This window comes from Poecilia reticulata, chromosome 9 (assembly GCF_904066995.2).
Source record: "Poecilia reticulata chromosome 9, P_reticulata-male-v2, whole genome shotgun sequence".
In the NCBI taxonomy this organism is placed as follows: domain Eukaryota; kingdom Metazoa; phylum Chordata; class Actinopteri; order Cyprinodontiformes; family Poeciliidae; genus Poecilia; species Poecilia reticulata.
This window is the reverse complement of record NC_088838.1, coordinates 20,275,128-20,285,760: the sequence shown is the minus strand read 5'-3', so window position 1 is coordinate 20,285,760 and position 10,633 is coordinate 20,275,128. Positions and strand designations below refer to the sequence as shown.

At 37.8% G+C, this 10,633-nt stretch overlaps 1 protein-coding gene across 2 annotated transcripts; it reads right to left on the bottom strand.

The window, feature by feature from the left end:
- Positions 1-1,468: 1,468 nt before the first annotated feature.
- LOC103470221 (G-protein coupled receptor-associated protein LMBRD2B-like) lies at positions 1,469-9,887 on the bottom strand. 2 transcript variants are annotated; one of them, XM_008418482.3, is made up of 18 exons: positions 9,736-9,887; positions 8,955-9,177; positions 8,749-8,843; positions 7,979-8,077; positions 7,676-7,843; positions 7,352-7,562; positions 7,150-7,224; positions 6,924-7,028; positions 6,646-6,826; positions 5,996-6,177; positions 5,740-5,873; positions 5,424-5,529; positions 5,179-5,276; positions 4,218-4,321; positions 2,845-2,891; positions 2,598-2,700; positions 1,715-1,799; positions 1,469-1,588 (listed from the first exon to the last, which is right to left on the bottom strand). In XM_008418482.3, exons 2-18 carry the CDS (start codon positions 9,126-9,128, stop codon positions 1,525-1,527), a joined length of 2,031 nt encoding a protein of 676 aa, XP_008416704.1. In that variant the 5' UTR covers positions 9,129-9,177; positions 9,736-9,887; the 3' UTR covers positions 1,469-1,524. The 2 variants fall into 2 exon arrangements, with proteins under 2 accessions (XP_008416704.1, XP_008416705.1); XM_008418483.3 differs by having other exon boundaries at positions 8,955-9,180; positions 9,736-9,885.
- Positions 9,888-10,633: the final 746 nt, after the last annotated feature.

Here is a 10,633-nt window from a genome sequence, read left to right as displayed (position 1 = left end):
TTCATTACTTTTATGGACAGAATTTCTAGGCGCAGCCGAGGTGTTGAGGGGATCCGTTTTGGTGGCCTTAGGATCGCATCTCTGCTTTTTGCGGATGATGTGGTCCTGTTGGCTTCATCGGAACGTGATCTGCAGCTCTCACTGGAGCGGTTCGCAGCCGAGTGTGAAGCGGCCGGGATGAGGCTCAGTGCCTCCAAATCCGAGGCCATGGTCTTGAGCCGGAAAAGGGTAGAGTGCCTTCTCCGGGTCAGGGGGGTCGTCCTGCCTCAAGTGGAGGAGTTTAAGTATCTGGGGATCTTGTTCACGAATGAGGGAAGAAGGGAGCGGGAGATCGACAGGCGGATTGGGGCAGCGTCTACTGTGAAGCGGGCGCTGTACCGGTCCGTCGTGGTGAAGAGAGAGCTGAGCCAAAAAGCGAAGCTCTCGATTTACCGGTCGATCTACGTTCCCACCCTCATCTATGGTCATGAGCTTTGGGTCATGACCGAAAGAACGAGATCACGGGTACAAGCGGCCGAAATGGGTTTCCTCCGCAGGGTGGCTGGGCTCTCCCTTAGAGATAGGGTGAGGAGCTCGGTCATCCGGGAGGGACTCAGAGTAGAGCCGCTGCTCCTCCACGTCGAGAGGAGCCAGTTGAGGTGGCTCGGGCATCTGGTAAGGATGCTTCCTGGACGCCTCCCTGGTGAGGTGTTCCGGGCACGTCCCACCGGGAGGAGGCCTCGGGGAAGACCCAGGACACGCTGGAGGGATTACGTCTCTCGGCTGGCCTGGGAACGCCTTGGGATTCCCCCGGAGGAGCTGGAAGAAGTGGCTGGGGAGAGGGAAGTCTGGGCCTCCCTTCTGAAGCTGCTGCCCCCGCGACCCGACCCCGGATAAGCGGAAGAAAATGGATGGATGGATGGATAAATATAACACACAAAATAAGATAAAAACAAATAAATAAAATACATCTGATTTTAAGAAGTCAATTTTAAATAAACATTAAACAATTATTTGTTAAAACATTTTAGATAAAGCAGTTCACGTGACTTCACTTGAGAATACAATATTTATTTTTAAAAAATCCAAAAAGAAAATCTACAACATGAAACAGGTTAAGGTTTCATGTACATTGTGAATACTTTGTGAATACTTCTTCACCTGATACTGATTCAATATATGAATCAGTATCACAGGTGAAGAAGTATTCATAATGTACAGAGGTTTATTAAAAATACCTGTAAAACTAGTTCAAAAGAATTTACAAAAATATAAATTTTAAAAAGGGATAGTTAAAATAAAATGCCAAATACTCTGGATAAATATACCCCGGTCTGCTACCAAGCTCTCTTAACAAGAAACCAGCTGTTGAAACAGTTTCAGTTTTATCTATAAACCGTAAAAATCTATTAGATACATGCAATACTTTTTATTCCACAGAATCAATCCTTCAAAATTTCTTTAAAAAAACATAGAAATTCTTCGTAACTTAAATGATTTCTAGTGTTTATTGGCTTTTTGATTCCCTGACAGAGCCTGATTTGATTACACATCGTCAAACAAGCCTTTCAGAGAAGGTGCGAAAGACAAATACTGTCCAGCTGCGGATCTGTGGAGTTAACATAAAAACACAAGATTAGTGACACCCAAAAATTTGGAAATTAAGTTCTTTTTGGAAAACGATATTAAAAATTACATTCTTAATGTAACATTTTTAGCTTAGTTAAAGTAATACCTTCTATTTGGGAAACTGTCGTCACCAGAGTTATCCTGCAGTAGACCTGTGTGCTGTTCTTCTATGTTTCCATAGCTTCTGTTGACTGCAATCACAGAGAAGGACATGCTTATAAACAGAACACTGCTGAGGGATGTAAGAGATCTCAATGTCCTTTAAAGTCAGAGGACTAAAGTATACAGGCAGTGATATAATAAAAAATCTCTGCTAAATAAGCAAAGTTCAAATGTATTTTGGAGTTTTTATGGATGCCTTCCAAAAATGCCTTGAAGCCTCTTTAGTTCTATGTTTCAATGGTGACATTCCTGCCCTCTGTACAGGGCAACATTCAGGCTTTACACAGCTTATTGTCAGCAAACTATGCAAAATTCACAGAAAGTTTGACTAAACATTTACAGACATGTTTCATAAATCAAAATACATATCCCAGCAAGGCACATCTGTCAGATTAACAGTATGTCTTTAAAAGATTTTCTTGGCTCTTGTGGCCATTATTTATCAGTGAGTAAACAGGAAATGGTATTGTGTGAGAGGGGGAAGACATTCGGCAAAGTTCATCAGGCGGGACTCGAACCTGCACACTTCACCCCTGTGCCAGCGACAATAAACGTTAAGCACGTGTCAAACACACTTTATTATTTTGATGGTCTGACGTAATATTGTAATCTTAAATGTCATGTTTTTATTATCTGTAAATGCTAAATAACATTAGTCTGTGTGCTACACTCAGTGAATTGACTTACTGAAATAAATAAATTTTTTAACGTGATAATTTATTGAAAGTGAATGCCTGTATAACTTGTTACACTAGTTACTGAGATCACAAAGTAAAAACGTATTCTTCATATTTGCTGTTGAGTTTTTCTTTGTCCTTAGTACCTACCGCTTGTCCTCATCTCTGTTTCAGGAGAGTTCTCATCCAGCTCACTGTAATCGGCTCCGCTTCGCTCCGAGGTCGCCAGGACTCTGAATCGCTCCCTCCAAGCCTAAAGTAGAAGCCAAACCAGCCAATTGAACACCTGAGAACACTTTATACAATCAAACAGAATCCATGAACTAACATAGTAGAAACAAAATTACAAAGAGGATGTATTGGACAATAAAAAAATATAAAAATAATAATTAATTACCCATCTTTGATTTTTCCCATCCTCCGCTCTTTGCCTTATTCTTCTTTCTAGAAATGAGCAATATTAATCACACAGTTAAACTCATGAACCAGATTTTCTTCCTTTTGAAAGGACCAATGATGCATGTAATGAATGTAACAAGATGGTAATTGAACAGTTCCTAATTCAGTCTCAAATGTTTAGATTTTTGTAGAACTTTTAAAACATTATGAACATTTCAAAGAAAATGTCAATTTAAAACTTGATTTGGATTTAATTTGTAAGTCATAAAAACACCACGATGCCGAAGTTGGCTTCTGATTCAGCATTTAGTTAAAGGACTATTTCACAACCTTTTGGACATCTGGACATCTAGACGGTAGCTATTTCAATATCTACTTTATTTATACTAGTCAAATCAGGACTAAAATATTATATGCTAAATATACATTATTTCAATTAACATTATTGAACTTTGATACTTTTATTTGACTTTTACAAATTCAAATAGCCATTGCCATTTAAACATAATTTATGCATAGGAGGATTGTTATTTTTTATTTAAGAAAAACTTAAAGAACTTTTGATGTATGTATTTGTAAAGCTTTATAAGCTGAAAAAGATGACAACCCACAAGCCATGGGTTTTGAGCCATAAAGAATAAGCAAATAGGGAGTTAGGAGTGTGTAAATACTGTATTAAACCAAAAACCTGACTATATTATCTTCAAAAATCTCCTCAAATTCTAAAAATAATAAATACAGTCAATCAACTTAAGAGTATTTGTGCTCATTTTGAGAGCACAAAAATATTTTTTCTAATAAAAACCAGGGCCAAACAATATTAGGAAAACATGCAGTGATGCTGGTGAATGTGGCAATGACAATATGACTTGAAATAAATAAACAAATAATTGAAATTAATTATTAATTTCTTTCTGCATAGACACTTGATAGAGAGCAGACTTTACAGCTCATAGAAAAAAAATTTGTCATTATTTCTACCTTGTCAATGTTTTTTCTGAAAATATGCTTTTCCGTCAGCTTAGTTGCAGTTGGGTAGTGACTTGATCCCTTACTGCCACTTTCCTTTTTAAAACATTTTATATTGTCTTTAAAAAGAAGCGTCACCAAATACATCGATGATATACAGACCCTTAATGATGGTATTTAAATAAATTGCAAATATTTGTTGTAATCCAGGCAGTTCTTCACGATATGCAAATTGCATACAGTGATATTTTGATAATTATAAAATGTGCAATATAGAACATGGCAGCATTAAGACACATTAAAATATGAATACCAAAACTTCAAGATTATTTTAAACTAAGCATAATTTGATTTAAAAAAAAATGCTGCAGCAAGTGACAGAGCCAATAAGAAAAATAATACCTCTTCTTATTAGCTCCTTGCCTTCATCTACCAGTTCGGAGGTAAATTCATTGTCAGTGATGAACTGATAGAAACCTAGGAGGTTCAAGAAGCGAGAGCCCAACCTATAAAAACAAAGGAACACAATTACATGCTATTGCCAAGCATTCTCTATTCTATTTGTACTACAAGTAAGCAAATTATAACCAAATAAGTGTCATCAGAGGAAAAACTGCTAACTAGAACATATGAAAGAGAGCACTTAGATCAGATAGTGATATAAATCAAATCAGAGAAAAACTAAGAAAATTGTCAGTGATATGAAATATTCTTAGTGGCATAAAGGTGATTCTGGAATTATAATGTGATGCCTGATATTGTTTATTTGAGGTCCAAAATCTAGAGGAAATTTAAACATTTTACCCCTCAAACTAGCCTTCCAACGCAATTCCACTCAATTCTCATCTCCCTTCAAGTATGCTCTCTGGGATTTCTCCCATTGACCTTTATTTCTCCAGTTGAATTTCAACCAAGTCAATCAGCGAACAGAAGGAGAAATTGCAACCGATAACCTAGATTTTCTGTGCTGTTTTATTATTTTAGTCTTCCACCATAAAGGCCCTCTTACCATCACCAGCAGGCAAGTTGGGTGAAATGTCTCGCCCAAAGACCCAATGATGGAGATGGGACTCGAAATGGCAACCCATCGATTACAGAACAAACTCCTACCACCGTCCCCGCCATCACCTCACAACCAGTTTCACTTTCGAAACCCATTGATTAATAGGTTTATGTTAGCTGCATTTCAGTGTGAAAAAAAGCAGCAGCTTATAGTCCAGAAATTGCGGTCCTCTGCAATACTTAAACATCTACAACACATCGACATTATACAATAATATTCCACATCCGATTTGAGTAGCCATATAATATGGGATACATAAATAAAAATGTTATATACAGGAATTCTGAATGGTTGCTTTACTTGTAAATAGTTGCAATGCAAAGCAGCACCACCAACATGGGATAATAGACGTAGAATCCATCAGCTATCACAGGCAGCAGCCGCATAGAGCCCATAATCTGACAGAGAGGCAAGAAGACAAAACAAGATACTGCATTTAGATTTAACACAAAGATTACATTGTTTTCCTACGCTGTGGTCCTAAAGTTGATCAACTTGTGAAGTATTTGGTAGTTTGAATGAGGCTGTACAGTATATGAACTCACAGAGGTGTAGGATGTCTGCATTCTGTTCTGGTGTGAGATGGCAGAGTCCAAATGTATCAGGCCCAGAAAGTTGAGACACAGTGGAGGAGTCAGACGACAAAACAGCCTAAGTAAAGAAAAACTGAGACGTCACCTGATCTGTTATTCTCCTAGACTGACCCATTCTAAATGTGCTTGATCTTAAGATTTGAATTTTTCTGTTCATTTATGTAAATCCCAATAACACAACATGAAAATGCATCATATGAAAACTTTCTATAAGAAATTATCCCCCCAAAAAAAAAAAAAAATCAAGCATTCTAACTGATGGACATACATGCCGCTGAACAGCAGGCTGTAAGCATCAGTTTGGTGATGTGGCACCAGATGATAGTAGTTAAAGACCCGTATCCTGAAGACCGTGGAATACACGCACACACACATGAAGAGGATACTGACGAAGCACACCATCTGGTGGACAAAATGATAAAGGCCATTGAAAAAGATAGTGGGATTATTAGAATCATATAAAAAAATAAACACTGACTTCACAATGACAATTTCTGGATTAGGAAATAAAAAAAGAAGTCTACCTCAATTAAAATGTAGTTGTAATGTTGTTCAGCTTTCTGGACAAAGACAGCAAACAGAGAGAGGATAGGCTGTGCACTGAAGAAGGTACACTCAGACCAGACGACTGCCACAGAAAGGAGAGAAAGGAGCACTGCCAGCAGCCTGCAGAAAGTCTTCCTGAAAGCACACTCCCAGTACCACTCTGAGAATGACAAACAGAAGTACAGGTTATGAACAGAAACACGGGGGTGGGGGACTCTAAATTCCAAATATCGAAAACTGTGGATTCAAAATGATTATCAGACAAACTTTACAGTATGAGTGGCTCTGGTTTGTGACAAAAGCTGAACTTAGATTTAATGTATCTGGCGTTTTGTTCCTGGTTTTGCCGTGTCGCATCGTATTTCTTCCAAAGTATCTGTGCTTGGAGCATAGGCTATTTAGCCAATGAGGTTGTTTAGATATGGTGTTATCGCATGTGCAAAACAAGCAACTGAGAAAGCTGCAGTGAAGGAGAACCTTAAAATGCACAGAGACAAAAGCAGTTTCTCTAAAAAAAAAAATTGCCAATACATTCAGCAGCAATACGCATTACCTCTGCTGAAATATTTAAACGTTAGGGGATCGACTTCAACTGCAAATTGAAGATTTTGGCCCTGAATGAACTCACCTACAGTAGGAGTGTAGATAAACCTGCGGACCCAGCCGAGATGGTTTGGAGAGAAGGTTCTGGTGACGACTCGCATTTGACTGCCCTGGCTTTTAGCAATATCTTCCAGATGAAACGCCTTATCCAACAAGAGGGACCACTGAACGTGAGTCTGGTTGTGCCTCTGCACTGCAGAAATGACCTAAGTTGAACACAAACAAGTACAACTTTATTTAACCATCCTTCACACACTCAACTTGTTGAGAAATCAACACTACAAATAAGGAGAAGGTAGATACTTTTTCATGAAGTTTGATTAGGCCACTTCTGGTAGGAAAAGAAGCACCTTCACAATGAGAGCTTTGCGGGTTTCTTCCCATCTCTTCCTGGTACCTAATGGGACACTGTAGTTCACATGCAGGTTATTTCAGAGTGGTAGCATCAAGCAATATTAAAATGCATACATGCATAGTGAAAGAAAAACTGGCACTGTTTAGTAAACAATGGCCTTTATGCAACTCTCACCTTTGTCAAAATAGTGTCTACACATTTCCTGAGGCTGTGGTTGAACCTTACAGACTCATTGAGGTCTACAACTTCCTGATAACAGAAATAAAGTTTTTTTTAATAATTACAAAAACAAAAACACCAACAGATCAAACTAACAGCATGGTAAAAAAAAATTGCGTTCTGATTTAAATGAAACATATTATCTAAAATCTTTCACCTCCATAACATCTGCCAAGTTCTCCTCTGCAGAAGCTTTCTCTGTTGCCAGTTTTGCTACCTTAAAGTACGTCTTGGCCAGTAAGAAACTATTTGAAGATGAGAACCAATAAGATCGCGGGATCTCCACCAAGCCGTAGCCAAGCAACAGCACCAAAAGGAACAGGCCCCAGGTGTTGGCAGCCGTGATACTGATGGTCTGGAGTTCTGAACTGGATATTTTTTTTACAATATAAAACAAAAGCTCAGACCAATGTATGCAACATATGACACATTTTCAACATATTTTCTTTTTCCTTGATGAATTTAAACAATACTGACGTACCGTGTGAGCCTCAGCTTTAGATGAACAGAGACATAGATCAGCAGGCAGATGAAGATGAGGAAGTAGGTGCCATAATAAATTGCATTTTCTATGAGAGCTGTTTTAACCTTCCCAACAATGGAGAAGGCTCCAGAACGTGCATAGGACTGCATGAAGGGCAACAGCAGCCTGAGCAGTCGCGCACAGAGGAAACACATATTAAATATTTATAAATAAATCTATATATATTTATTTTTCTCTGGACTTCATTAAAAGTGTAAGTCTCAGTCTATTTTAAGGTCCTGGATGATTAAAGGAACTCACCACGTAAGAAACTGGGAAGTCCAATAGACAACCCTCCAAAACACTGGCAGGACATGATGCGGGATGTAACTCCAGGGCTTCACACACACATTTGCTACACTGAAAGTAAGCAAACACACACAAAGTCAGATAAAACAAAGATAAAAATTCTCACAACAGCTTCGTAAACTTGGATTTGGAATAAAACATATATTGCAGTATGGCATTCGGCTCTACAGTGTTGACACCAATTGGGGGAGAACATTCACTTGGAATCGGACGACTTACAGCATGACAGACCCTGACTATTTGCTGTTCTTACATGTCCTAATAATACACTACAGTTACTAAATAAAAATTGGAACAATCTAAAATTTGTATCAGCTGGTCAAAGGTTTACAAAAATATAGTGTTAGAAAAAGGCCTCAAGTTTCTGATCAGTGCATCTCAAATAAAAAGCTTGTTAGAATTTCCATTTTGACAATTTCAAGTAATTAAGGATTTAATACACAGTTTTGGTTAACATTCCCAAAATCAGAAGAAGTTAAGAGTATTGTACCAATTATAAATTGTAGATAGTTTCAAAAGCTTAAAGTGGGCAAAAGCGCTTTACTGAGGCTGAGTCTATGGTTCCCCTACATTTCTTTTTTTTTTTTTACTAAATGTTGTGTTTAACTAAAAAGTAACAAGTTATTATGTTGGAGGAACCACCAACTGAAGGATCATTCTGACCCCGACCTGAAAAGAAATGAGATGATCAATGTGAGAAACACTACAACAACTGAATTTACCTTGAAGGCTGGAAAGGAGCTGAATCAGAAAGTTCACCTTGGGTTTGAGAGGGAGTGAGGTTTGAATTGTCATGAATGCACTGGTTGTAGATGGTCTAAGAAAAGAGCAACGGAAATATAATGACACAAACACATTCGATGTACCCAAACAATGAAAAATGCTTGTTAATGAATTTAAAAAGTTTCAGGCAAACATGGACCCCTACCATGCTGACATCAAGTGGGAGGATGAAAACGATGAGGAAGCAGAGGTACCAGGACAGAAGCGTCCCTAAGAGGACGAGACTATGCTGTTTCCTCAGGTCTCCATAACGATGGAGAAGGTAGAAGGCCATGAAGAAAACCACAACAACCACAGCACACAATCCAGCAGCAGACATACCGATAGGTAATCAAATCATATGTGCAAACGTCATGATGACAGTCAGTCTGCTGGGAACGAAGAGACATAGAGAAGGAAATAAGACAGGAACTCATTATTACAGGATATCAACTCTTATCTGCAAGAGAGGAAGGCTGACCAGCCTGATGTCATTACTCAGGACATAAGGGCTGGGATGGAGAAGAGGGAAGCAAAAAATGAGAAAGAAGCAATGCAAAAATTGAAGATGTGTAAAATTTAACAGGAGGGGAAAGGTAAAAAATGCAGGGAGATTTTTTTTTGATACCAACATAACAAAGTTCTAATGCTGAAACTAACAGAAAACATAAGAACGTGGGGAAAAGGATACCAGAAATAATGGTACTTTGTAATGATTAAGCAACATGCTTTGTACCTTGGAAACTGATTTGGATACGAAAAAAAAAACATGCTACAACCCTCAAGTTTTACCGTTACTTTTAACGTGTTGTTGTTGCTGCTGTTGTTTTTTAAAGTGTTTACAAAGCTAACTAGATCGTTTTATTTAATCACTGTGCTAACATTGGACTTCATGAACAATAAAGTCTCAAGAGGTCTAAAAATACCTCTAGAAAGCTAAATCTTACCGCTGAAGACCTTGTCTTCCTGTAAAGTTAGCTGTCAGTTATGTTCCGTTTATTCCCTTCCAACTCCAACTGTTAGACGAAATCTTTGAATCCACGTCGCGTAACGGACGTATTTTAGGCGCCCCAACATGTGTCAACACAGCAAGGAATGCAAGGAATTGTGGGTATTGTAGGATTCGTTCGCTGACTAATTAAACCCCAGATGTTACAAACGTGACATGTTTTAAATATCAAAAATCCCAGTGATGACATACTGGGATTTTCTGCATTACCAGGCAGAAAAAGTGTAAATAATTGTACATTTAAAGATGAGAATGTGAGATTTAAGTTTCATGTAATGTAGAAATAATTTAAGTGTATCTGGTGCTTGGAGATTTAAATGTTTATAAGTTGATGAGTGTGAGAGGGACAGAAAATCAGAAGATTTTGTATATTGTACCTGCTCCTTTTCGAACAGATTTATTTATTTATTTGTTTATTTATTTGTTGCTTTTACTTTTGTCTGTTCGAAATAAATAAATCAATAAAAATAAATAAATAAACAAATAAATAAAGCTAAAAATGATTGGACGCAACCTTTTGACCACAAATGTGCATATGGCATGCCTTGACTTGAATTTGACTTTTATCAAAAAGTAAGTAGAAAAAGACCAATAATGGATCTGTTCTGGTACAATCACAAGTGAAAACATAAAATGCTTTGCTGTATATTAAATAATGTTAGAAACACATTTATTGAAGGGACTGTGATCATGTTCCCAGATATTTCTCTATTATGACGACTTATTTTCAACATATAACTTGAAGCTTCTCAAAACAAAATTGTCTCCAATTTTTAACGATCGAAGCTACCAAGTAAACATGCGGCTCATTCAAATGCAGCAGCAGATCACATGGA

Bases quoted from the DNA above. Each gene is read 5' to 3' on its own strand.
- LOC103470221 (XM_008418482.3), bottom strand. From the start codon at position 9,128: ATGTCTGCTGCTGGATTGTGTGCTGTGGTTGTTGTGGTTTTCTTCATG. The intron at 7,844-7,978 runs GTGAGTTCCTTT...GCGACTGCTCAG, and splicing joins ACTTCCCAGTTTCTTACGTG to GCTGCTGTTGCCCTTCATGC. The intron at 5,277-5,423 runs GTGAGTTCATAT...CCTCTCTGTCAG, and splicing joins TGCAGACATCCTACACCTCT to ATTATGGGCTCTATGCGGCT.